The 27,128-nt window shown below is 58.8% G+C and overlaps 1 protein-coding gene across 10 annotated transcripts; it reads right to left on the bottom strand.

Annotated features, from left to right (window-relative positions):
• Positions 1 to 509: 509 nt before the first annotated feature.
• On the bottom strand, positions 510 to 20,311 carry SIAH1 (siah E3 ubiquitin protein ligase 1). Of its 10 annotated transcripts, none has more exons than XM_045818579.1 (4): positions 19,066 to 19,342; positions 3,040 to 3,200; positions 2,614 to 2,734; positions 510 to 2,450 (listed from the first exon to the last, which is right to left on the bottom strand). In XM_045818579.1, exon 4 carries the CDS (start codon positions 2,446 to 2,448, stop codon positions 1,600 to 1,602), a length of 849 nt encoding a protein of 282 aa, XP_045674535.1. In that variant the 5' UTR covers positions 2,449 to 2,450; positions 2,614 to 2,734; positions 3,040 to 3,200; positions 19,066 to 19,342; the 3' UTR covers positions 510 to 1,599. The 10 variants fall into 10 exon arrangements, 9 of the variants coding, with proteins under 9 accessions (XP_045674535.1, XP_045674536.1, XP_045674537.1 ...); XM_045818580.1 differs by lacking the exon at positions 19,066 to 19,342 and adding an exon at positions 18,369 to 18,651; XM_045818581.1 differs by lacking the exon at positions 19,066 to 19,342 and adding an exon at positions 3,630 to 3,712.
• Between the last annotated feature and the right edge of the window lie 6,817 nt (positions 20,312 to 27,128).

The following is a 27,128-nucleotide window of genomic DNA, read 5'->3' as shown; positions in this document are numbered from 1 at the left end:
TGGCGTCTGAGCCCAGGCTCGCAATCCCCAGGCTGTGAAATGTGGGCTCCTATGGGCTTCGTGTTTTAAGGAGAAAAAGTGACCGGCGTTTTAACTCATCAGCCTCCTAAGAGTTGTGAGAATTGGCCCCAGCTGGTGCGGCTCACGGACTGCGCGCCGGCCTGCGAACCAGAGGGCAGCCGGCTGGATTCCCAGTCGGGGCACGTGCCTGGGTTGTGGGCAGAGTCCCCAGTAGGGGGCGTGCGAGGGGCAACCACACATGGATGTTTCCTTCTCTCTTCCTTCCCCTCTCTCTAAAAGTCAGTAAGATCTTAGACAAAAAAAAGGTGAGAATCAAAACGTGAGCGAGAGGGAGAGCGAGGCCGGCCGTGCAGACAGAGGCCTGGCGCCTGCTCCGGACAGAGCCCCCGCACCTGGGACGGCCACGCTCTGCGGCCCAGCACAGCTGGGCGGGCGGAGAGTGACTCTGGATTTAAATCAAGCTCAGAGCTTAAGCAGACACAGAGTTCTTCAATTTGCCAGATATTCTTTTAATGAGAATTATAAAAGACCACAAACATTTTTTTTTTGCAAACTGCCGTTTTTTTAAAACAAATGATTTGCTTTTAATTACAAATACTGTGTAAGACAATGCCTTCTTTTTCAAAACCAATAAATACAAGAACAAATTTTAAACATGTGATTTGTCCAAAATATTTGGAAAAAAAATAGCCTATTTCTTTTAGTGTTTTAAAAAAATCAGTATATTCTAACCTTTCAGAGAGTAAGTTTGGAGATCCAACTCCACTGGAGAAAAAGAAAGAACGACCCTCCTACAGCTGCTCATAATAGCTTCTGGTAATTCTTCCGGCGCCACCTCTCCTTTCTGGAACTTTCCACAAAAACAACTGAATTTAAAGTATGTCTAATTAACTGATTAACGGGGAGAAAAATATTATGGAGCACACATGTATGAACTTTACCGTAAACAATTATGCACATCAAAAAAGACACTAACTTTAAAAAGGTACAAAAAAATTGGGAAAAGCCTGAATTACAGAAAAGAAAGTCAAATTTATTTAATGAAAAACTAGAATTAATAAAAATGAGCAACACACACACACAGCAGCACTATGCATCGACTCAGAGAGGGGAAGCAGTGGCCCGCGACCACTCACATGGCTTGTCAGTTACAGGAAAACCCGAATGCGTTCGCGCACACACACATGCACGCGCACACACTCACACACTCGCCCACGCATGCACTCCAGCAGAAACAAAAAACAAAACCCAGTATTTCCAACAGGACACTCAATCTACAACGAACACAAATTCAGAATTATTTTACAATGCTTCCTTTCTTAATACAAAAGATGCCCATCTTGGGTGTATATATATATATTTTTTCTCAGTGGTTTACTGTTGACTTATTTTAAATATATTAGTGTTACTACATGCAACTGTCTCCCGGATTTAACAGCCTCTCTCCCGCTCGCCTTCCCGCGACCAGCCCCGCCCGCCCGCCCGAAGTCCGGTCGGTCGGCAGGCGGACTCGCCCGTTCTCTGTGAAGCTGAATGCGATGGGTTTCAACACTGGCCAGAAAGTGTCTGATTGCCGTTTCAGCACATGGAAATAGTTACGTTGATGCCTAAATTGCCATTTTCTGCAAAGAGCTGTGCGATGCTGGTGTCGAAGACTAGACAGTCGCTGTTCATGATGGCTGTCGCGATCCCCTCGTGGATAGACCGCGGAGTGGCTTCCCAAGTCAATCGCCGCCTGTGGCCGTTGAGCTCCAGCCGGTACGCGAAGTTCTCGGCCTGCTTGCGCGTGCCTATCAGCTGCACGATGGCGAAGAACTGCTGGTGCCCGTCGTACTTCTCCTGCTTCTCCAGCACGAGCATGAAGTGGAAGCCGAAGCAGGACTGCATCATCACCCAGTCCACGGCGCCGGGCAGGTTGATGTCGGTGGCCAGGAAGACGATGTCCTCCCCCTGCAGGGTGGTGATGGACTTGTGCTGGTGCATCAGGTGCGGCATGACGGCGTCCAAGGAGCCCTGCCACTTGCAGGACGCGCCGGGGCACGGGCAGGAGTAGGGCCGGAACTCGCAGAGCTCCTCGTGGTCGGCTTTCTCCGTGTGCGGCAGCGTGACCTCGCACCCGGAGGAGGCGTACTTACAAGGGAAGAGTACCGAGTTGGCCACTTTCTCCATCGCCAGGTTGCGGATGGAGCCCAAGGGGCCGCGGCAGGTGGGGCAGCATGTGAGCTTCGGGCGGCAGTTGCTGCAGACCAGGTGGCCGCTCTGGCACTGGAGGATGGGCGGCAGCACATAGTCGAAGCAGACGGGACACTCGAAGAGACTGGCCAGGTCATTGTTGGACGCGGTGGTGCCGGTGAGGGCGGGCACCCTCTGGGACGGCGTGCACTTGGAGGTCCCAGTAGGCAGCGCCGTCGCGGTCTGGCGGCTCATTTCTGTAACAAAAGCATACGTCAAAATAAAAAGAGGAAGGAGAGCAGTAGTTACAGTCTCAACTTGTTTTACAAAAGTTATACTTGTTCCATGCAAATTTTACCAAGCAAAACAAAGGCAAATAAACAGGGTTAGGTAACTGCACAAAGTGTGCACTCTGATTACCAGGAGTCGCACACCGGATGAGACGTCTCTACAGAATGTTCCAGAACACATCGGCATTCGCTTCCTCAAACAAGTGCAAGCCACCCTCGGGTGCACTGTGGGACAAATGCTGAGCCAGCACCTGGGCCCCGAGCAGTGAAGAAACAGTGTGAGCGGCTGAAGCTCAAGCACGTCTGTGGCGACTGGACTCCCCAACCCTAATCCGCCCTCTGCGTTCCGCCCCCTGCTGGGCCTGCTCCTCCCCGGCCCGCGTCAGCGGTGCGAGCCGCAGGCAGTGGGCGTGGCCCGGAGAGTCCCTGGGCCCGGGCTCTGGCGGACCCTCAGGATGACCAGCGACCTGCTCGAGGGGTACACCCGGGGATCGGAGCGGTCGGAAGGGCCACCCCCACGCACCCTCCCCCAGTATGGGTTCCCCCAGAATGTTACCACCAGCTGGGTAGCAGCCTGGTTTCCCACTGAGACGCCCCCCTCAGAGGTGAGGGGGGACAGGGGGCAGACGCAGCGCCGTCCTCCACGTTTCTGGGCGGACAGTCAGAGAAAGCCAATCATTCCATCCACTTCCATCCCACAGTGCACATGAGACGCAGCTGGCAATGGGGAAGCCGGGAAAGGAAAGTCACCCAGAGTAAAGGCACCAGAGAGGCTCACACAACACCAGCACTGGGGGCGGGGCCCACAGGGAAAGAGCTCCTTGGACCCGGGCCGCCCCTGCTGCTGGAGACGTGCGTGGGCACGGTGGGGCCCGCCGGGCAGAGACGCCGGCTGGCGGGGATGACCGGCTGCGGCTAACCTCGGCCCGTGCGGAAGATGGGACAGCCCCCTCCCCAGGACCTACCTGTGACTTGGGGTCAGTGGCAAAAGACCACCCAGCCTACTGGCCTGAGCGTAGCCCCATAACTACATAAGCCACATGTCCACACAATTAAATTTAATGCCTCAAACTTAACGTTTGCTCAACTATCATCATTATTCTGCTGCAAAGAATTTCACTTTGAAAGCCAACACTGGCCACCCACCGGACACGCTGACGACGGAGCCTGGTGCTGCATCGCCCCTGGGCAGACACTCGGGAACGCGGGCGGAGGTGGCACAGGACCAGCCGCGCTGACGCCGAGGGGCCTGAGCCGGAGAGAAGAGAGCCCGGCACAACCCCCTCCCCGGGGGCTCCCCCCACCCCCGTGCTCAGCACGGCTGACACTGGGCCCCTCGTCACCGCGCCCCTCATCACCACGCCCGTCGTCACGAGCCCAGGACAAACGAGACGTGCGGCCCCGCAAAAGGAAAGCACGGGGGCGCTCTCTCCTGCGCCCCAGGCTCCCCGGGGGTTCCTCGGGCCGGGACCCCTGCACTTTAGGTCACTCGTCAAACAGTGGGGTTAGCGCTGCCCAACGTCCTGCCTGTGCTGGTTTCACGGCCCATTTTATGCTGCTCATTGAGTGACAAAACAATTGAGAAAAAAATTCTAAGCCACCAGTGTCTTTCAAATTACTAAACTGAAACAGCCAATCAAATCGAGAGTCAACAAACTCAGGTTGTGTTGAACATGACCTAACTAAGCAACAAAAACACTCTTGTTTAATTTCCTGGCCAAACAAAATAGTTACACACCTAACAATAGTTCAGGGTCATGTTACAATGTATCTTTATTATTCTCTAAACACTGTAAAAAGCACAATTTAAAATCCTATTCAAAGTACGAAAACACGGGAAATGGGGCCCGTGTTTCTTGCAAAGACATTACATTCACAAGACTGCTGCTGTCACCACCTCCCAGAGCCCCCGAGGTGGAACCCCGCTGCAGGTGCAAACGGAGAAGCATCCCCACGCCAGGCAGCCCTGCAGCCAGCAACAAGGACTCAAGTGTCCGTGGAAAACTGCGCAAGTCCTCGCGGGACCTTAGGCTCCAACGCAGATCAAAACAAACGCCCCTGCGAGCTGGGCTCCGTTGCTGCCCGTCCCTGACCCGTCGGCCCCCACCGCTGGCAACTCCCCCGGTTCCCAGGGCCAGCAACCCGGTCTCTGAAAAGCCAGTACCTTTTCTCTTCCTCGTCCCAGCGGCCAGTAAGCACGTGAGCAAGGCGCCCCTCCAGGAGCACAGAGAGGCCGAGGGCGACCTCCCGGTCATGGGCAGCCCGGCAGCGCGCAGCCCTTCCCCCAGAAGCAGAGGCCTCGGCGGCAGCGGCCCCTCCGGAACGGCTTCTGCTCCCGAGCATGCCGGCTGGAGCCGTCAGGACGCGCGGGCAGCGCCCCGCTCCGTCCACCCCGCCCACTCCTCAGAAGCGCGGCCCCGGAGACAGCGAAAGGAAGCCTCTTCCGTCTCAGGAGGAGTGGACTGCACCTCCCCGAGCTCCACCTCAACTGCGCCTCCCAGGGCGGGCGCCACCGCTGCACCGCCCCGCCGCCCGTGCTGCCCGCGGTTGGTGCCGCCCGCGCCGGCGCGGGGGCGGGCGGGCGGGCTGTGGGTGCGCAGTGGCGGCACCGGGAAGGCGGCGCGGTGGGAGGCGCTCAGGAGGGGCTGCGGGCTCCGGCCACCGGAGAGCCCCTGGGAGCCCAGGCCCCGCCCGCAGCTGCTGCAGGAGCCGGGCGCCCCGGCCGCGGCGGCCAGAGGCCCTGTGGGGCGGGGCCAGCGAGGAGGGCGGGGCCAGAGGGGAGGGCGGGGCGGGCCCAGCTGGCCCGGGCCCCGCCCACCAGCCCGAGGCCGCTCCGGAGCCCTGACCCCCGGACTCCAGCCAGCGGGGCAAGAGCCCCGGCACCCCACCACTGCCACCAGGGCACCCCACCACTGCCACCAGCGGAGTTGGGCCGAAACACGCTGCTCGTGCGGGCCGACGTGGGTGGACTCGGCCTAACTCGCGCAGACCGTGCGGGCGCGATGCGGCCACACGGGAGCCCGCCCCGCGCTCCCGGGGGGTCGCTGCCGGGGAAGCAGCACCCCCCCACCGCACTCGGTAACTGTTCACCGGGCGTCCTCGGTTCTCTCTCCCGTCCCCGTTTCCGCCGCCAACACCGCATTCTAGGTCCCCCGTCTCTCGCTCCAGAAGCACCGCAGCCGGAGAAGAAACACACACGCCCCTGCTGACCTCCCACTCCCACCTCCGCGCTGAGACGACATTCTCGTCCCACTCGGGGAAAGCCAGCCTATGCGGCCTCCTGAAACCCAGTGCCTTGCTCGGTCTTGAAACAAGCGCCACCCCGCTCCAGTCCGGGCCTGGGCCTCGGGCCGGCGTCGCGTCAGCGGGCGCACCCCGGGAGCAACCTGCCATCGCGTCACGTCACGCGCAGGGTGGCCCGCCCGCACACCAGGAGCTGGGGGCGGGGTGCGCGAGCCGGCGGGAGGGGGCAGCTCACCCACTGCCTGCGTGGAGTCTTACCGCCGGTCACTCCCCACCCTCCTAATCGTGTGCTCAATCACCGCGACCTTATTTTCCTATCAGACTATACAAATCACCAGTAGGAGAAGAAAATACACTGTCTACTGACAAATACAAACTGCCATTACCTACGTTTTATTTTCCAGTGCTGATCCACTCCAGGCAGCTCTCGAGTTTCTAGGCAGAAGACTTCCGATGTTACGGGCAGAGAAAGTCTCTCCAAAAGCAGTTAAGGCAGAACCCAATGCGTAAAACAAACACAGGGGATCGCCGATGCCGCCAGCTGAAGGGAAATGTCACCCCGCCCCCAAGCTCCCGCAGGGCCTGCACAGGGCCCTGCAGCACTGTCTGAAAAACCATTCACCCGCGGGCAGACTTCTCAACCAGGGGCCACGACAGGGAACGCGGCAGTGGCCTCGAGTCACCCACACTGGAACTGGAACCCAGTCCCAGCCCGGCTCAACTGCGGAGCTGGGGCATTTCCAGCCTTGGGTGCGCTCCGTCTGCGGCAAGGGAGGTGGGTAACGTGCGCGGGTCACGGGAGACACACAGTCCAAGATGTGTAAGTATCCATCTGACACCTCCGAAAACCACTTGCCTGGGGTCGTCGACTAGTTAGAGACCCAGCACTAGCGGGCCCCAGAAACACCATCTAAAACGCCTTCGGCTTGTAAAGGTGGTCAGACATGTCTGCCGACGATCAACGGCCACTTCACCGATTTTCACACGGTGAACCTTAACAGAACTCCTCAACCGGGCACAACTCATCCGCGGTGGTTTTACAGGGACCCGAGAACCGCGCAAACACCACGACACACTGAGACGAGCCCACGGAACCCAGAGCAAGCAAACACTGAAAAGCCTGCAAGTGCACTGATCACCTGCATCTAAAGACTGCATCTCAAGCCCAAGTTGGTATAAAGTTTAAACAGATTTCAACCTAAACAAAAACACTTTAGAAATAGCCTTTAATGTCGTCTTAGCAAGTCCAGAGTGTCCAACCACTGCTTCTGCATGCCAGCCTACCGGAGAAGGAGGTGGGCTTGAACTTTTATTCTCAGTGTCATGTGGGAACCTGTTTCCTTTTCTTAAATGGTGAAGAATGTGTCTGATTAGTCATAGCCACGTGCCCGGCTACTCTAGTTAACCCACAGTGTTGTGCTTAGCGTTTTCTTCCAGTTTACGAGTGTGACGAGAGCAGGCACACGGTGCCCCTCGGAGACGTCCAACCCCGAGCCCTGCCACTGGGCCCGTGAGAGAGTCACGTTACAGCGGCAGCAGGAGGGTGGCACAGCTACCAGCAAAATCAGCTGAAAACGGAGAGAGAGCCGGACGGGAAGCGGACCACACTGTACCCTCACGAAGCCGGTTACGCGCAGAACATACACGGCGGGGACGCGGCGGGGCGGGAGGGAGCTCACCAGAGAGCGACCGGTGAGCTCGTTATCTGAGGGGTGGGGGACCGGCGGTGTTGGCTCTATTTTCCTCGAAGGGGACAATAAAGAAACTTCTTTTTACAAAGATTAGTCTGAAAAATGTGAAAACAGAATGAGAAGTAAAATTTGCATTCTTACTTTGGTAAAAAAGTAGGCTGCAAATACCATTACTCCTTTTACTTCTCAAAAAACATTCATAGAAACAACACAATATTTACTGTAAAATAAAAGTACAGGTCCATATTATAAATTGCTCTTTTAGAAATTAAGGGGTTAAATCAGACTACTCCATTCAAAACATTTAAGGTTTTTTCTCCTTTCCTCAACTGCTTTTTGCAAAAAAGGTACTTTCTACACTTGATATATGAGTATTACGCAGAAAATGTTAAATTTAATGTTAAAAACTGCTTCTATTTTTTATTTACTTTTCACACACTGACAAAATTTAGACAAGTCTCATTAAAAATTCAACTTCTTGCCTGGCTGGTGTGGCTCAGTGGATTGAGCGTGGGCCTGCAAACCAAAGGGTCGCCAGTTCGATTCCCAGTCAGGGCACAGGCCTGGGTTGCAGGCTGGGTCCCCAGTAGGGGGCATGCGAACAGCAACCACACATTGATGTTTCCCTCCCTCTCTCTCTCCCTTCCCTTCCCCTCTCTCTAAAAACAAATAAAATCTAAAAAAAAAACAAACTCATGTTGATGTCAAGACTACTGATGATTATTTAGAAAATCTAAAAAAAAAACAAACCCAATTCAACATCTTAAAACACCAAGTTAAAAGCCAAACTTTGGTTTTAAACAATAATGCTAAGAAAAAAATAACCTATCTTTAGTTTCCAGAACTGTAGCAAAGTAGTAAGAAAAAAATGTTAATTATACATATGTTCCTAAAAGCGCCCTTTTCCTGGAGGTAAATCTGAAAACTTTGTGGCTCCAGAAGGAAGGCAGCGCCCAGTGAGCCTGGCGGGCTGAGGTGAAGGAGGCCGGGGTGAAAGGCCCCACACAGGGCCGCCTGGGAACCCAGAAGTCTGGCCCAGTGAGGGCGCCGTCGACGAAGGGAAAAACCCAAACCCTCACACAGCTCTGCAGAGCGACACACACTGGCTTTTTGACCACCTCACTGTATTTGGAGGCTTCCGCCTCAGGTGAAAAAATACGTATGTATGCAGACAGCGTGACCTAATCAGAACCTGCCAGGCACCGCACCAGCTGGACACTGAGACGCGACCGTGAGGTGCACAGGAGGAGGAGTCTGCAGACTGTCCAGGGGAGAAAGCAGCGGACACACGGCAGAGTCAGGCGAGAGGCTGAAGGAGGGGAGGCTGCCCAGGACCACAGCATCCCGGCGGCGCGTGAAGACGAAGGGCTCACTAGAGGGGGAGGCGGCGGGCCGTTCTCCGGCCTCCCCGCGCTCGCTGGCCACCTAGGGGTCCACTAAAGTGCCGCCTGGGACTCAGAGCCAGAATCCGTCCTGGCCGAGCTGAGAGCGCAGCCGGCCGCTGGCCGAGGCCCGCACTGAGCAGCAGGAATCTAAAGGGCAGAGACGACCGCCAGGGCAGAGAGAAGCGGGCGGGCGAGGTCCCAGAAGTCCCGGGCTGGCAGGGCTGGCAGGGGACCTGTAAAAACTCCCGCGTGCGTCACTGCTGGAGTGGACTGTTCTCGTTACATTGTTGCAGGACACTTGCGTTACTTCTGCCATCAGGAAAAAGCAAGAAAACAGGCAACGAGCTGACATGCTTAGACACGCAAGAACTCAAGGAGTATGGTACCCATGAACCCTTACAAAAATTACTTGGTGAAAAAAATCAAACCGATAAAGTGATGAATCAAAATAAGTAATTTAGAAAGTGGTGATTCGGTTGTAAAAAGATTAGTCAACAGGGACTACTGAAACACAGAACTAAGACTAAACTACAGGCGTTAGAATTACAAGCTAGGATGTAAATACTATAAACTTGGCAAGGTACAAATCACTACAAAATCATAAGCAAGCGTACGATAAGCAAGTAGTAAAAATAGAACAGCACAGCCATGTGGAACCCACTAAGAGGCCCAGGAAGATCAGGCCATGGCTTGGGAGACATGGAAGTTACAATAAATCCAGAAACAGATCTTACACCTTCGCAAAAATTAAAATTTGAGTCAAAGACCTAAATGTAAAATGTAAAACCATCAAAGCTGTAGAAGGCGACACAGGAGAAAATCCAGGTGACCTTGAGCTTGGCAATGGCTTCCAGAAACACCACCAAAGACATGAACCAGGAAAGAAACAATCCCTAAGTTGGGTTTGATTAAAACTAAAAATCTCCGCTCTGTCAAACACACTGTCGAGAGGATGAGACAACATACCACCAACTGGGAGAATGTAATTGCAAAAGGCATATCTGATAAAGAACTGTTACGCTTTGTCTTCTGTAATGCGCACTTTTCGCCCAAATTTTGGAGGGAAAATAAGGGTGCACATTATACATGGGTATAACAATGCCACGTTTAATGCACACGAAACGTGGGTGCCTGTCACACACGGGAGGGCATCATGCACAACGAATAAATAAAACCTGTAAGTATTATCCAACGTACACAAAGAAATTTTCAGCTCATGCTTTTCCTCTGTCCTGCAAGCTCTGTAAACGGGCCTCATAAAGCAGGCTGTATCTCCATTCTGCAGATGAGGGAATCAGAGGTCAGAAAATCGACCTTGACTGGGGCTGGGCTGGCTGGAGTGTGGCCCAGGGGCAGCAGGGCTGTGGGCCTGGCCCCAGGCGCGGTGAGGCAACGTGGGAGGCAGCGGTCGGTGTCTCCCTCTCTTTTTCCCTCCCTTCGGTCTCTCTAAAAAATAAAAATTAAATATTTTTTTAAATCACAAAATTTAAGAAGTAATAAAAATAGAGCCAGACTGCATTATTCCTAAATCTTATTTTCTTCCAAATAACCCTTAAAAAAGTATGAATAATCTTCTCAGTCTGGTGCAGAATATGTAACTTAGCATCCAACACACCTTTGCAGTGTTAATAAAAAGTGACAAAAATATTTAAAATTTCCCTAAATTCTTTACATTAAACCTCTAGTCCTAACAAGTAGTTGCTTGTTGCTATTTTCTGGATCAAAGTGGTAGAACATGACCGTCTGAGTTGGCCATTACATCATCAGACATTAAACCAAAGGATCAAGAAAAGAAGAGCAGAGAAATAAGAGGAAGAAAGGGTCAAACAGGCTTCCTAATCTTTTCTGTTGGTGTTGTTCTTTATATATTTTTTATTCTTTGTTTTGTCATTTTCTTCTCACCCTTTTTATTTCACAGTGCGCATTAAATAATAGAATTTCGGTAACACAGTTGAAATGATTGAAACTGTGTCAGTCAAGATTACACCCCAATTATTACTGCACGTCTCACAGTCTAGATAAAAACATCCATGCCCTGGCCAGGTGGCTCAGCTGGTCAGAAGGTCACCCCCAAAGTCACGCCAAGGTCGGGGGTTCAATCCCACATCAGGGCACATACAAGAGCCAACCGATGATGGGCGAACAGGCGGAACGATGTATTTTCATGCCATGACCCTCTCTTCCTTCCTCCCTCTCTCTCGCTCTCTCTCTCTGAAATCAAATGCATTTTCTCAGAAGCATCCAAACACTGGTCACTCGGTTGTTTGTGTCCGAGTGTGCACACCACTGTCCCCGCCCTGGGTTTGCACTCTCAGAACGTGAGGTCACCACGCGCTCCAGGAGCCGTGCACCCCTCTCGCTCCCTCTGGGCACTGGGCCATCCTTCTGAACGCTCATCAGACGCACTGCGCCCAGACCCACAGTGCGAGGCCGCCCACCGAACCCCACATTCCCGCTGACACGCACAGGCACCTCGGAGTGAAGACCTCAGAGCAGACCCAACCCGGCCGCGGACGGTGACGCCGACGCCGCACCCCGCAGAAACGAGCTCCCTGCTTGGGACTGGAGGGGCTTTAAAGACGAGGGGGAAAGTCGCTCGGGAGAGACTGCCTACGTTATATGACAGACGTCTCTCTGCTAGTCAGATAGAAAAATAATGAAATTTATGGGAAACAAAGGCCACACTAAAATTTATGGAGCCTTGTTCAAATTAAACTGTACTCCACTGGAAGTTATAATGTGTCTTCTTCATAAACATTAGGTCAAAACTAACCAAATCATTTCAGTTATTTCAAAGGAGGATGTAACACATGAACTGATGCACTCTCTCACTTTCCTCAGACTCACTCTCTGCAGCATTTAACATCTCAGTTTCCCGTTAGCACAGTCTGCGCCCCCCGAGCTGCGGCAGCCCCGTCACCGAAGGGCCCCTGGGGCCAGCGCCTGCCGGCCGGGCTGGCACAGCAGCACGGCCACGAGGGCAGGCTGCAGGGAAGCGGGGTGGAGTGGGGGCGTGGCGGGGGGGGGCCTCATCCAGACACGACTTGTGTGGGTGACACGAAGCCACACGCTGGCTGGCTCCCACTGGCGCTCGCGCAGGTCCGTAAGGAAGCAGGTCGGTAAGGACGCGCGTCACGCACAGCCCGCCGCACAGGGCGCTCGGGGTGTGCTCGCTTGGGCCAGGAGGGACTGCCCGCCCGCCCGGCCGTCAGGGGCACTCCGGGCTCCGGCTGCAGCAGGCACGCGCCGGCGCCCCACAGCGCAGTGCGATGGGAGTGGCCGACTGGTGCGGCGGTCTCGCCGGTCTTTGAGTTGCACGTTCGAACCGTTGCCGGCATCTGGCAGCGGACGGACCCCCGGCTCACGACCACTCCCGCTCCTCTGCCCACCGGGCCCTCCTCAGCTCCTCCACGGGCTCCTGCCCCTGTCCCCAAATCCTTGGAATTGCAAGTTGCCCACGGTCCACTTCTCCTCACTTTGGGGACCTCATTTGGCCTTAACAGTTCTTAAATTCCACCGAAGTTTTCAAGGACTTCAAAACCTTTCTGTCCACCCCAGGTGGAACAAACAGAACCCCTGGGCCTTTCTGGACCTCCAGAAGCACACGCCCGTCTGTGGCCCCCCCCCCCCACAGCCCGAGAGCGACCAGGGTGTCATGCTGTGCCTCCTTCCAGTCCGCACCCCCAAATCCCCCCCCCCCCCCCCTGCTGCCTCTGCCACTAGCATGCAGGCCACGCCACCCTCTCTCTCCCCTGGGTTACTGACGCAAGACCCTCCCGCCTGGACCCGGTCTCCCTGGCTGCACCCTTGCCCCTCCACCCCACACGCACCCCCAGCACCCATCTGAGCACAGCAAGCAGAGAGGCCCAGTTCACATGTGTGCCGGGTCACGCCCCCCCTCTGCTGCACCCCCTCCCCACCGGCACCCGAGACGCGTCCCGGTGACGTGTCTGTCCGTGTCCCTCGGTCTCCGTCTCCCACAGCACGGCCTCCGAGTCCCAGGGGGCCAGGCTGCTCCCCGGGGCCTCCGCCGGGAACCACGTCGCTCCCGGGTACCCGAGCGCCTGAGCGTCTCCTTCCAGCCTCTGCTCTTCCTCCCCGTCCTGCTCCAGGAGGCCTGCCCCGCCCCTCGGTTTGGAAGTGGCCAGCGCTGGCCCACAGACGCTCCGTCCACGGCTGCCCGGCCCCCGCCCACTCCACCCCCTCCCACTTCCCTCCCCCCCATGTCTGTGTTTCCCCACAGCGCGCACTACTTCCGAACAGGTTAATGCAAGTTACTTACGTGCTACGTCGTGGCCCCCCATCCACGCACCCCCAAACTGGAAGGCAGGAATTTCTGTCTGGCTCGATGACGTGTCCCAAACACAGACAGTACCTGGCACACAGCACAGGCTCGATAAATACTGGATGAACGAACGAATAAACCGGAAAGCAAAAGAACCGTGGACTTCTGAGCAGTATCACCCAAGGCTAGCCAGACACGACAGAACACAGCTTCCCGACACCCTCGGAGGAAACGACTGGCATTTAGAGCTCTGTGCCAAGACAAACCGTGCTAGGCGTCGCGGGCAGAAGGATGACGCAAGGCTCAGAAACACCCGTCCTCTGGTGCGGAGCTCCTGGCGGATACATTCTTCGGACACGAGGGAATGGGCCGGGGGGGCGGGGACCAGGCGGGCTAGGGGAGGGCGACCGCCCCCGAGGGGGCGCAGGGGGCACGGAGGACGGTGACCGATGACGCGGCGCACTGCGGGCAGAAGGCCGTGCGAGGCGGCGTCCGTTCCGACGGGGCGGGGGGCGGGTGGTAAGGCCGGCAAGGTGCCATGAGCAGTGCGCACACAGAAAACAAAGCAAAACAGCAGCTAAATGACGACAGGCCTGGACCGCGAGGAAGACTGCGCAGGCGCAGGAGACGGGCGCGCGGAGGGCAGCCCCTCCCTGCGCGCAGGCACGGCCGCTGGCCCCGCGCGAAGGAGGGCGGAGGACCGCGGCCGGCGGTCGCCCGGAAGACCAGTGGTCCCGCACCTCTCCCCTCCGGTCCCCTCTGCTCGCTGCTCCTCAGGGGGCCTCTCCAGGCACCTGCGACCTCCCGCGGCAGGGCGCTCACTAAGTAGGGGGCGGCTTCCCCCACGCCGCCTCAACGCAGCGGGAGCCCTCGGGTGCCGACTGCCGCCTCCTTCCCAAGCGACCGGCACCCGGGCACTGTCCCCTCGCCTTCGAGACCCCACGCCCTCACTGACCCTCCCTCCTGGCCTCACGCCCGCTCCCTCTCTCCGCTGGTGCGGTCCCTCCAACATCCAAACGTGCTCGTCCACCTCCCGCCTGCCCCTGCGCCCCGCGTCCCAGCTGGCCTCCGCCTCGCTGTGTCACCTGGACATCTCTCAGAGTCCTCGCCTCCCGCCGACCCGCCCGGTGCTGCCGTCCCGCTGTCCCCTCCCCCGCAGTCTCTCCGGTCTGGGTAACAGCACCACCATCCACCCAGCTGCTGCAGCCAGAGCCCACTTAATTCCTCCTTCCCCCGGCCTCTAGCACCTAATCCGCCAGAAGCCCTGCTAATTCTGCCTCCAACACACATCCCGGGTCCACCCACTCCTCTGCAGTCTCACCGCCACGGCCTTGATCCAGCTCGCACTCAACAAGGGCCTGACCGCAGAGACGGCCTTCTGACGCCCGCCCGGTCGGCTCTCCGAACAACAGGAGCGCAAGTGCCGAAGCTAGGAGAGGGTTCTGTTCCTCCTGCGACTAGAACCTTCCGACGGCTCCTTACCGCCCTTAAAATTGCACTCACGTGCCTCCCCGGCCCTGCCCAGCCGAACCCTCATGTGCGAGCAGCCAGCGCTGTCTTCTCTGAGCGCCGCGAACAGTCCCGGTCACTCCTGCCTCGGGGCCTGCACCTGCTCAACCTGAGGCGTCAGCGGCCCCTTCCCTTCCCTTCCCAGGCCCAGCCGGCTCCTGGCCCTTCCGCCACAGGCCCCCGCCTGCCCCTGCCACTCTCCACGCCAGCCCTGCCGACCCCTCACGGCACATGTCACCGCTGCCGTTCCGTGTCTCCATCACCAGACTGTAAGCAGTCACTTGGAGAAAGCACGCAAGTTACTCGACAACTAGTTTTTAAAAACCAGAGGCACTTTCTTCGCATCGGGCGGCGTGCTTCCGCACGCAAGAGCAGGCAGCACCCTGCTCGGCGAGGGGCCCGGCGTCACAACACAGCCGGAAAGGGACAGCCTGACGGAGCCGAGAGACACGACCAGGTCCGCCAGGTCCAGCTCTCACGAACGTGTCCCCTCAGCACTCACCACGACGCCTGCGTCTCCGGCAGCGGGATGCGGGGAGAGGGGCAACGGCCTCGCTAACTGCCCGCGCGCCGACGGACACGAAGGCCTGCAGGGGCCAGCCGGGCTCCGAGGTGGCACAGACAGGCGGGCGTTCGGGAGATGAGGGGCAACCGTGAGCAACGGCGGGGGGGGGCTCAAGCACGGACAGACGTCAGGAAACACAACAGAATCCAGGCGGACCGGGCAGGGCAGCGGGGAAACACGAGGGAGGGCAGAGCCGGAGAGCACGCTGAGGACAAGGCGGGGGTCTCAGCCAGCCCCTCAGTAAGCCCGCACCGAGCACCGACTGCAGCCCGCACCGACCCTAGACCAGCACGGGTGACCAAAACAGAACCCCGCCCCACGGAGACCGCGGGCTGGTGGCACGGGGCGGGGGGCGCGCAGCACAGACAGCGTTACAGTTCAGGGATGCACGTGACAGCGGGTACAGTTACCGCAGAGCGCGCCATGGGAACGGAGAGGTGACACCCGCTCTCGGCGGGGGTCCAGAAAGAACGTCTCAGACGAGCCAGGCGGAGACCGCAGCGCTCAGCGGGAGGGGACGACACGGCGCACAGGCACTGCAAGCACGCAGCTGAGAAGGGTGGGGAAGCAGGGAGACGGCCGGCTTGGGGGGGGGGGTGCGTGTGCTTCCTGCCCACTTCAGGAGCTCGGAGCTTCGCACTGCCGGCCCCGCGGGCCACCTGCAGCAGACCGCTCCCCTGAACCGCAGCAGGAAGGGCGAGACGGAGGACAAGGACCGAAAGCAGGCAGACGACTCAGAAAGCAGAGGAGAATGACGAATGCACACGTGAAAATGAGAGACGGAGGGAGAGGAGGAGAGAGAGGAGAGAGAGAAAGGGAGAGGCCGCAGAGCAGTGACAGAGTTGGAAATAACCAGACAGGAGAAAACCCAGGGCTTGACCACGGACTGGACACAGAGGGTGAGAGGCTGGACACTTGGGAAAGTGGACATGTAAATTTGGAGTGCCTTAGGACATAAAAGTGGATAGATATGATTGTACGTTTGTCCAGACTCGCAGTGTCCAGTACATCAGGAGAAAACCAGAACTAAAGCACGGACCTCGCGCAGTGAGCGTCACCGCTTCCACCGACGGCAACAATGTGTCGCTTCGGCGGACGGTGCCGACAACAGGGACGGCTGTGTACGAGTGAGAACAGGGGGCGTGTGGGAAATCTCAGTGCCTTCTGTTTTCCTGTGCATCTGAAAATGCTCTAAAAATGAACGTAAAAATATGCCCTACAGACAAGAGGACACGTGAGTCTAGAGAGGTCGGCAGGCAGAGAGACCCGGGAGTCCGCGGCGCGCAGGCAGCGTACCAGTCCCTAACGAGCACGCACTGAGCCGGCGCTGAGGTCCGGGAACAAAAACCACAGCGCCTGCCCGTCCGCAGCCGATGCTCTGGGAACCCTATCCGCGGAAAGCCAAATCACCAGCATTTAAAGTGCATTAGAAACACTGCTGTTTGGAAGAAATCACTACAGAAACATTCTAAAAAAGAAAACGTTCTCCTCAGGTGTGTTTGGTGGTTGTTTTTGGAGAGGGCGTGTGGGAAGTGGAAGTGGTAGACACGAAAACCTATGTCTGAGGTTTTCACGTATTATGTTTGCAGTGAGGTGTACACACACAAAAAAATACCCAGAATTGAAACCTTTTACAATGGGTGTACAGAAAATCTATAATTATAATCAAAAGTCTGTAACAGATCTCTTTAAGAAGGAAAACCCTGCAATTTTTAGAAATTGGGCACCTCGACTGCTCTAACATATACGTGGTCGCTTTGCAAAGTTAGTAACCACTGCGTCACCCTCCTAATGTACGACCTATTTTCAAAACGCTGAAAATAAAGACCTATTCTTCAAACCATGTCACTAGTGCCATAGTTAGATATTTCCTTTGTAACTCCAATTAATCTAGCCTGATTATAATATTCTTAATTGCAGTATTAAAGAGTATTGCTCTATATCAAATTTATAAAAATTTCCCAAAGCTTAGAGGCAACTGATATTAAGCTGAATTGAAATAAATTTGTTTCTGAATCTGTAGTGTGTGAAATAGTTATCCAGAAAAGTTCTGTATCTATTAATTTACTGCACTTTGGTTTAAAAAGATTATTAAATGTTGCTAGATTATGCTGGAAAAATGCCAAGGGCGTCATTTAGACCAACCGGATAATACAGTGAAAGAAAAGAAAATGTTCGGCAGCGCAAACTTGAGGGATGCAACCAACCACCCCAGGTCACTTAAGTCTGTATCTTTAATTTCCAGAACAAAAACAAAATTACACAATTTGTCTAAACCACTTTAAGTCAAAATCTACTCGTCCCAAAGCCGACCAAGGTCCGTCCCTCCCGACTGGGCCCTGATCTCCGCAGTAAAACCCGCTGCCCGGCGCGCTCAGCAGCGGCCGCACTCGGCTCTGCGGGAGCGTCTGGAAGAGGCCGCGGCACGGGGACCCCCCCTCCCCGCCCCCGCATCAGAGCGACGCGGTTCTCCGAGCCGGTCCCCTCGGCCCGGGGCCGCGCCGCCCAAAGGACACCTCCTCCCGGTCACCCCGGCCCGTTCAGCGCGGGACCTCTCCACCTCCCCTCCCGGAGAAACTTCCCAACGCCAGCATCTCGGAACACCTGTCAGTGCACCGTCTACATCTCTTGTTCGCACTTTTTAACAACAAATGCACCAAAAGGGAAAAAAACACCCAAGAACTAAGGGTTTATTTACAACGTGATTTCACAAATTCCGGCCTGGGCACGTCCGGCGCGCCCGTCACGCCAGGACAGCCCCCCGAGTTCCCTAACTCGGCCACCGCGGCCCCGGGGCACCGCGCCCCCGAGCCCCCCCCCGCGCGCGCCCCGGGACCCCCTCAGCGCCCACCCCGCAGCCCCCCACCCAGGGGGCGCCGCGCCCCGCCCACTTCGCAGGTGAGCGACCCGAGCCGAGCGCAGGTAGGCGCCTCGCCCAAGGTCACAGCCCGGGGGGGGCGGGGCGGGACTGCAGCCGAGGCACCGGCCGGGCCTCCGGGCCGCCGCCGCCCGCGGGAGGGAGCGGCTCGCCCCGACCGGCGCCCGCCGAGGGCGGTGCACCTTCCGCCGCCCGGAGCGCGCAGCCCGCGCCCCGTCCCGTCCCCCCCGCCCCGCCGCGCTCGGGGCTGCCGAGACCCGGACGCACCGGCGGCGCGGACCCCTCCCCGGGACGGGGGACGGGGGACGGCGGGGGACGGGGAAACTCACTCCACGCGGCGGTCCGGGCGCTCCGCATGCCCGAGTGGCGAGGCCGGGCGGGCCGGGAGCCGACCCCCGACCGCCCGAGGCGGGAGCCCGCGGAGCCCGGGGCTGACAGCCGCCCCCCGGCGCCCCCCGGCCGGCCGCCCGCCCGCGCGACCTGCTCCCGACGACACAAACAAGGGAGGCGGCCGCACTCCCGCCGGCGCGCCGCGCAGGCTCGGGCCGGGCGGGCGGCGGGGGGGCGCGCGGCGGCGGCGGCGGCCCGGGGCCCGGCGGCGGCGGCGGCGGCGGGGAGGGCGGGGCCGGGACGGCCGGGAACGGCCCGCGCTCAGCTGACCTCCGCCATGTTGGCCGCGCACCCGGGACCCCGCGCAACAAAGGCCGCGCGGGGCGCCCCCCCGGCCCCCCGCCGCCGCCGGGCCCGCCCCCCGGGCGCGCGGGGGCCCTCCCCGCCCCCTCCCCGCCCCGCGCGGCCGACCCCGGCGGCGGGCCCGGCGGGGGGGCGGGGGCGGCCGGGCGGGAGGGGCGGGGAGGGCCGGGGGGCGGCGCTCGGCGGCGGCGGCCGGGCCCAGACAAAGGCGCCGGGCCGGGGGCCGCCGCGCCCCGCCGCCCGCCCCCCGCCCCCCGCCCGGCCCGCGAGCCCCCCGCCGCCCGGCCCCGCGCGCGGCCCCCCCCGCCCCGCCGCCCGCCGGGCCCCGCTTACCTGTGGGCGGAGAGCGCGCCTCGGACCCCGGCCCCGGCTCACACGCGCTCCGCCGCCGCCGCCGACCCCGCCGCCGCGGGCCGCGCCGCCGCCTCCACCCCCGCGCCGCCGCCGCCGCCGCCGGGACGCTCCGGGCCGCCGCCGCCGCCGCCGCTCGAGAGCGCGCCCCGCAACGGCCGCCCCGGCTCCCCCCTGGCCGCCGCCGCCGCCGCCGCGCCGCGCGTCCTCGAGCCCGCCGCGCGCGCCCGCTAAATACCACACACTGCGGCGGCCGCCATGAGGAGGCGCGGCCCCGCGCGCCGCGGCCCGGGGGGCGGGGCCTCGCGCGCGCGCAGGCGCAGAGGCGCTGGCGCGGCCGGCCGCCCCTGGCGCGAGCTCCGCGGCGTGGCTCCCCGAGGGCGGCGGCGGCGGCGGCGGCGGCGGCGGCTCAAACCCTCACGCCCAGCGGACGCCGGCGCGGCCCGCTCCTGCCCGCACCCGCCGCCCGCGGGGCTTTGTCCGGGGCCGGAGTCGCCGCTGGGCCGGGAAGGCGGCCCGGGCGCCGCGCCGCCCGTGCGCTCTGGTTTGCTGGTCTCGCCCAGCGCCTCCCCGGGCCCCTCCCCCATTCCGCTCCGTCCCAGCGAAAAACTCGCTGCCAGGGACCCCACCCTGGAGGACCGGGGGGCAAGCCCCCCCCTTAGGTTAGAGCCGCCTGCCCCCCCCCCCGACCCCCCACCCCCAGAAGCGGGACGAGTTTCTGAGGTTTGTCTCCAACTGAAAACCACGCCTCTTCCCCCGCGTCCTGGTCTGGAAGCCAACTGGGACTTTGCTTTCTTCCCTCTCAATGAAAAAATAAAAGGAAATGCCATTCACAGTGCTTGGATGGATACAGTGTATTCTGTATACCTGAGCGAACGCGGGTGCGGGAGACGTTCGCGAGCCCTGATCAGACCCTCTATGGAAACAGTATTCTACCGGGAAACAAAGTTACTTTTTGTGTATTAGAGACCCAGGGAATTACCTCCCCGTCTCCAGCCTCCCCACCACTAGGAAATCCTTCCCGTGGGAGGTTTTTAAGCAAGCCGTCCCCTGACAGCACACTCAGAGGTTAGCTCGAAAGCCCAAGGCTGAGAGTCAGAGTTACCTTAGGTACTAATGCAAGCTGCTAATTTCCAGCTTCCCCGAACCAATGGGCGGACACACTGTGTCCGTGTTGATACTGTTAATTCTCTCCTCTACCTTATACTTTGCGCATTGTGGCTGCTGTCTTCCTCTGGGACCATTAGCACGTCCAGTGTTTCTTGGGGTCTGGAAAGTTGAAAAAACAAAAAAATCTCGTGTTCTTAGCCACAAGTTATACTGCCAATATGCTGATCCCCAAAGCCCAAAAGGCGTTTGAAGAACTTGGGTGAGTTATTTCAGTGTGCATAGTTAAGCAACTGATGGTGTTACCGTGCATTTCTTCAGCTATAAAAACTTGTGGAAGGATTCTAACGTGTTCAGTCATACACTGTGCTTAGTCATGGAGCTTACCTAGCGAGGAAGGCTCATTCATTCATTCATCCATTTGACACGCCAGGCACTGTGCTGGGCTCCGGGGGTACAGAGCCGCCAGCCCCGAACTCATGGAGCATATACAGTCGGGGAAGCGGGGGGGGCACAGACATGAACCAATGTCACAAATAAATGTATCACGACAACTGTGAAACCTGTTTCCAAAAAAAGGGTGCCTGATGCTAAGGTATAAAAGGCCAAGAGTATAACGGAGCAGGTGACTGAGTACGGAACAGAACGTGTAGCAGGACCTGGCCGAGGCGGGAGTGGTGGACAGTGGAGGGCCTGAACAGGGAGGGCATCTCGGAAGGAACGCCGGCGTGGGGAGGAGACGGCCCGATTCCAGGAACTGAGAAAGGTCTCCCCTGTGGGCTTTCCCCTTAGCGGGGGCGGGGGGGTGGTGGTCAGAAGCGGAAGGGCGCAGGCCAGGGATGTGGCGCAGGCAATGATGCTGAGGCCGGTGGAATCCAGGGGTCCAGGGTGGGCTGGGCTTTGTGGCCCAAGGGACCCAAAGTGTGGAGTGAACGGACGATGCTTCTGAGACTGGTGAGGCCGACCAAGGGTTCGCCGAGGAAGGAAGTTGGCAGTGGGCCTTGGCTGGTGGGGGGCGGATTTCCGAGGCCAACATAACTTATATGGGGGGACAGTCACAAAAGAGAGTAGTTGTTGCATCCGTTCTGAATAGGGGCGATGGGCAGGCAGGGGGCTTGGCTGAGGGATTGACCACGATGAGCAAAGACTGACCAGGAACAGCGCTTCTGTCCAGGCAAGAAATGAAGCTCCGAGCCACAGAGGCAGCTATGGGCGTGCAGAGGAGGTCTTGGCAGAAACCCCTGGAGAGTTAGTTGGCTGCACCCGGAGGGGAATCGGGCGGGGGGGGAGGGGCAGGGATTTAGGGAGGAGAGGAGGACGTGAAGGGGGGTGAGGAGCAGGGCTGAGGATGACAAAGGTAATAGTATGAACCCGGTTTTGTAAGCATCTGCTCTGGGCCAAGCCCACACAAGACCTCGTCAGTCCTGGTGCGAAGTAACACCCTCACAATCTCCATTCCGTGCGCAAGGTACGGCCACAGAGCCCGCAGAGGTCAAACAGCTTGCCTGAGGTCACCCGGCTGCTAGCGGGCAGGGCAGGAGGCCAGCCCAAGCCCCCAGCTGCGCTGCACTGCCGCAACGCCTGCTCGGAGACTTCCAGCTTGACCAATGGTGGTAGACAGGGGGCACCTGGAGAGGAAAGGTAATCTCCGGCGTCTCTGGCCTTAGGTGTGAAGTGCCCGGGGCCAGGCAGAACAGAGCTGGAGACCGGAGGTTGCAGGGCGCAGTCCAGGGGTGAGGGTGGGCGAGGTGGGGTGGGGCGGGGCAGGCAGGGCGGGGCGGGGCCGTGTGTTCCCTGAGTCATGGTATCTGGAATCCGAGAGAACAGGGATTTGTCTATTTTAATTCACTGAGGGCAAAAGTAGACTTCACAGGCACAGATTTTAAAGACATAAGACAGATCTCAACCAACTAAGTTAGAAAACGTGGACAGGAAGCAAACCACAGTACATACGAAAGGGTGAACGTACAGGGCAGCTGGTGGTATCAGGGGCAGGTTCCACACTCCGCCCTTACAGGGGAAAAAAGCAGTGTAATTATTAAAAATTATGATTTCAAGATTACCCTTGAAAACTCTTTAAATCGCCCACAAGTTACAGTACCCATTGTCTGGTCTACAGACTCCTGGTCTATCTGTGTACATGTCTGGCGTAGAGTGTGCTCAGACAAAACACAGTGTTACAGAATTCCTGCTCACGCTATTTAAACCGCACGTTTTCTCTCACGTTTTCTCGGGGTGGGGGCAGGCTAACAGAGTCCAGTTTCACTCCCGTGTGGAGGTAAATTTTCCACTTTCACAAGCAAGGCGCTGCGGCCAGCCACTGGGCTGTAAAAGATACAGGTCTCACTTTCGTGGCCCCGAGGGGGAAAGCATCGTGGGGGTCCGGTATCAATGCCACCTGCTCCCCAGAACCTCTCGGCCTCTCTGCAAACAGTGTAATGGGTTTGACCCAAGAGAACTCGCCGGTGTGGCCATTAAAGTTCCGAACACCCCACTTTGCCAAAACGAAACTTGGGCTCCCCGAGGCCACACCCCCCACCCCACCCCCACCGCCACCCAGCAGCACTGTGTCTATCTGGAAATGACAGACGGTCCTCATTTGGTCCCCTGCTGACAGTCCAGGACTTACCTTACAAACTGGTGGGTTCTCGGGGCCCTGTGGGCGCCCGAGACAAAGTGTCCCCTGAGGAGGGCACGGGCCAGTCTGGCTCCGGAGTGCGGGGCCTTCCGCGTCAGTCACTTAGAAGCAACTTCTGCTTCTGGAGTTCCCTCACTGGCCCCGCTTGGCTGGGTTTGTGCCTGCCCTTCTGCAGAGGAGTCCAAACTACTTCCTTCTCCTGCTTCCTTTTAGACAAAACTAGCCTCAGTTTTATCCCCACTGGTCTTAACTCCGTGTAGGAGGGGTTTCATCTGGTGGAGTGGATTCCGAATGAATGAATGAACGAATGAACGAACGAACGAATGAACGAATGAATGAACGAACGAACGAACGAATGAACGAATGAATGAATGAACGAACGAACAAGTGAATGGGAGGTGTGGTCGGGACGTAAGTCTCTACTGCCCACTGGAAAGCTCCGAAGGCAGACGGCCCCACGGTGACGTCAGGGCGCCCCCTTTTCCGGCCGGGCCCGCAGCTCTGCTCCCTGGGCAGTTGACCCGCCAAAGAGCACGTGGTAAACTGTGACGTCAGCCCAGACAGCGCTCTCTGCTCGGCGGGGTTTCAGGATGCGCGCCGAGCCTTGTGGGGCCCCGCGGGCAAAGTCGTGCAGCGTGGGGAGCCTCCCTGGTCCGCTCGGATCGCCTTCGAAGGCTGTCCCGTCTACGGCCAATGACACGGAACGTGCCCGGCCCGCAGCCGACCCTCGGGGAGCGCTCCGGAAAGAGCAGGCCACTTCACTGTCCTCTGTCCTTAGGAATAACGCAAGCGCTGGTGGCAGCGTCTGCATTTGGCTTCCATATGACTTCACATCAACTCCGTACTTCCCCCGGGCCGGCCACGGACCACGGGCCTCTTCTCAAAAACAGCCCCGCTAGCCTCGGCGCCCGGCGAGACTTCACCGGGAGATGGAGGGGAGATAACGGGGCTGACTCACTTCGCCGGTCTGCGGCTTCTGACAGCGGAACCAGGCCGCCAGAATTAGGTGACGTGGCGTCTTGCGCGTGGGAACTCCCTAGAAATACACACACACACGCACACACACTTCTCCCACGGAGCTTTTCTTCCGTGGCTATTTTTAAACCGAAGGGTGCTCACACTCCAGTCTAGCCAGGTCGTGGAGCACATCCGTGTACCCTGGCTGAAGAAACATGCGTTAAAATTATGCCTATATATATATATATAAATACGTATGAATTACATTTTATATTTTTATTTATTGTGTGTATATATTTTATATGTATATATTTCAGATAGCTAAAATTCTAAGCTCTGTTTTGGCCCTCCAATACAAAAAATGCAATGCTTATAGTAACTTTCCAAACGCTCCCCAAAGCCCAAAATCACCCTCGGCGAGACGCCCCTCCTCCCCCGGTCACCAGCGCCCTTCGTCCAGGGCGGAAACCCTGCCCTGGTTCGCGCCTCATCCGGCCGCTGACCTCGTCGGTGGCTTTCTGCGGGGGCCTTCGCGGCCCCTGACGTCCTGGAGGGCCCCTTCCTCACACTCCTCCTCCCTGCAGCCTCGGCCAGGTCCCTGCTCACCCGACGAACGTGTCGGTGCTGCCCGAGGCCGCCCAGCCGTCCTCTGCCAGGGGTGGCCAGCCTGTCGGCGTCTCTGGGCCACACAGGAAGGAGGAGAGTTATCCTGGGCCACCCGTGAAATACATGGCGACACGTAACCACACACGAAAATCTCATCATGTTTTAGGTAAATGTACGGTCTCGTGTTGGGCTGCCGCATTCGCCGCCATCCCGGGCCGCGGGGTGGGACGCCCCTGGTCCTACACCGTCACAGCAAGGTGCAGCGAGGGCAGCACAGATGAGCTGCACGTGTGTGATGTCGACGCGACTGCTTTACGACATGGCAGAGCGGCTCACAGGACCAGACCCAGCCCCCCGGCCCACTCACGGGCTGTGGGCTTCTAAGCAACCACAGAGAGCCCGCGCCTGAGAAACCGCCTCCATCTTCTCTCTCGCCAGACCACAAGTCCCCGCGTCCCACTGAGCTTCAGAGGGCAGCTGGGAAGACGCTGGCATCCCCTTCGCGGCCCGGCTCTGCAGGCGGCCGACCCGAGAGCCGGTCTCAGCGGGAAAGTGGGAGGCACTCCGGCTCTGACACAGATTCCCCTCGGCCGTGCGGAGGGGAGCAGGCCCCTGGCGGGTCGGACACGCCTGGTGCAGTGTGGGGGGAAGACTGTCGTCAAAAAGGCGTATTTATTTTTAAAGAGAGGGGAAGGGATAGAGAATGAGAGGGAGAGGAACATCAATGTGTGGTTGCCTTTTGCGCGCCCCCTACTGGGGACCTGGCCCACAAGCCAGGCATGTGCCCTGACTGGGAATTGAACTGGTGACCCTTTGGTTCGCAGGCTGGCGCTCAATCCACGGAGCCACACCAGCCGGGTGTGGCTGAACTCACCAGCTTTTGGTGTACGGGAGGAGGCTCCAACCAACCAGGCCACCCGGCCAGGGCGGATCTCTAAGGGTTTGCACATGAATTCTTCTCCAGAGCCCTCAAGTCTTCCTTGAGAATTTCTAAATTCAGGGTCTTCGTGTTAACAATTCTGGAAGAATTCATCAAAGTATATTTTGTGTTTATCTGGGCAACTATCTAAAACTCTCTCTGTGGACGAAACGATGAAGGCGAGTGTGTAACATTTAGGGTACAGGGGTGACCACAGCGGCTCTCAGGCTGTGATGGGTTAACGCGTTACCAGGAGGGGGTGCGGGTGGGGACAGGGCTGGGGAGAGGACACTGGTTTTCGCTCGAAGTATCTGTAATCACGTTCTCCAGAAGCAGAGACGTTCAAAGGCTGTGCGATCCCCAGGGAGAACGCGGCTGGGACTCCGCCCTGCCTGGGCCTGAGCTCCAAGTCAGTGACCCCCCGCCCAGGGTGGGGGGTGGTTTAACCTTTCTGCCTCCGTTCTCTCGTCTCTCCCAGCAGACCCCTCTTCCGGGGCGACCGAGGGCTGCAGGAGTCCGTCCACACTCGGCAGTCGGAGCGGGGCCCTGGCACTCGCGGGCAGAACAGAGCGAGAGGCGGTGGAGCGATGGAGACGGTGGCAGACAGAAAAATGCCCCCCCAAATGTCCTGACCCCCCAAACCTGCGAAAATGCCACCTCAGGCGGCAGAAAGGACCTTGCAGGTATGATTAAGTCTCTTGAGTCGTGGGCATGATCTTGAACCCCCCCAGCGCTGCCAGTGCAGCCCAAGGCACTTAGAAAGAAGGAAGACAGTCCAAGAGGAGGAGGTGTGGGAAGGGAAGTGGAGGTCAAGGTCATGCAGGGAGCGAATCGGGAACGCAGGTGGCCTCTGGACGCCAAACAGGAGGGACTCGGATTCTCCCACGACGCCTTCCGAAGGAACCCGCCCACCAACCCTGGACTTTGGCCTGATGAGACAGGCTTGAGACCTTTGGCCTCCAGAACTGTCAGGTGACGCGCTGGCGTGGCGTTGAGCCCCGGAGCGCGGAGCGCTGGTCTCAACGGCCGGCCGCGGGGGAACGGCCGCAGCCCCGGGGAGGTGGGCGGCGTCGGCCCGCGGAGATGGGAAGGGAAGGGCGCGTCCACACTTTCAGACGGCGCGTCTGGAGACGGAGCGAAAGGCCCGGGGCGTGACCGCCAACAAAGGGAGGATGGAAGGGCCCTGCCCAGTCTGGGGAAGACAGAGGAGGCCATCGGAACTCGCTGGACCCCACGGTCACTCGGGGACAACCCCACGTCCCCCGACGCTGCGGAAAGCGAGCAAACGCCTTGTCGTGAAGGCGTCCCTGCACGTTTCAGCCACTGGCCCCCGGTCTCCGCGACGGCGTCCCCGGCGGCCGGAGAGAAGCTCCTCGCGGTCCGTGTGTGAGTGAACAGACGCATCGACGAGCCCGGCGGCCCGTCCAGCCCGGGCTTACGTGTGTGTCCGTAGACACCTCTCGTCTTTCTTGTAATAAAAACGTAGCTCTCAGAGGTATCCTGGGAAGAAAGCACTCCGGCCTCCATGGGCCCAGGACCTGGTGTTCCCTCTGACACGGAATGCTCGTCCTCAGAGCAGCTCCGCTCGCATCTCGGTCATCCTCCCCACGGCCAGAGCGAAGGAGCCGGCGATGGTCCCAGGCCCCCCCCCCCCCCGTGGCCTCTTGCTTGGTGAGCCTTCCGCCGGCTCGGGGAGGTGTCTGTGCCACCGAGGTATTTCTGGGCCGCCGTGGCCTCTCGGGTCCTCCTTCCCTCGAGGAACCGGCCAGCGGAGCCGTTTCAAGTGCCATCTCGTCGGGCTGGAGGCGCAGGGGGGGT

Source organism: Phyllostomus hastatus, unplaced genomic scaffold (assembly GCF_019186645.2).
Source record: "Phyllostomus hastatus isolate PE091 unplaced genomic scaffold, TTU_PhHast_1.1 phas_scaffold_345, whole genome shotgun sequence".
NCBI classification, from domain to species: domain Eukaryota; kingdom Metazoa; phylum Chordata; class Mammalia; order Chiroptera; family Phyllostomidae; genus Phyllostomus; species Phyllostomus hastatus.
Note: the sequence above shows the minus strand (reverse complement) of the source record. Positions and strands in the feature narration are given on the sequence as shown.

Coding starts and splice junctions, on each gene's coding strand:
- SIAH1 (XM_045818576.1), bottom strand. CDS start 4,738: ATGACCGGGAGGTCGCCCTCGGCCTCTCTGTGCTCCTGGAGGGGCGCC. Junction 2,451..4,647: donor TGGGACGAGGAAGAGAAAAG/GTACTGGCTTTT, acceptor CTTTTGTTACAG/AAATGAGCCGCCAGACCGCG.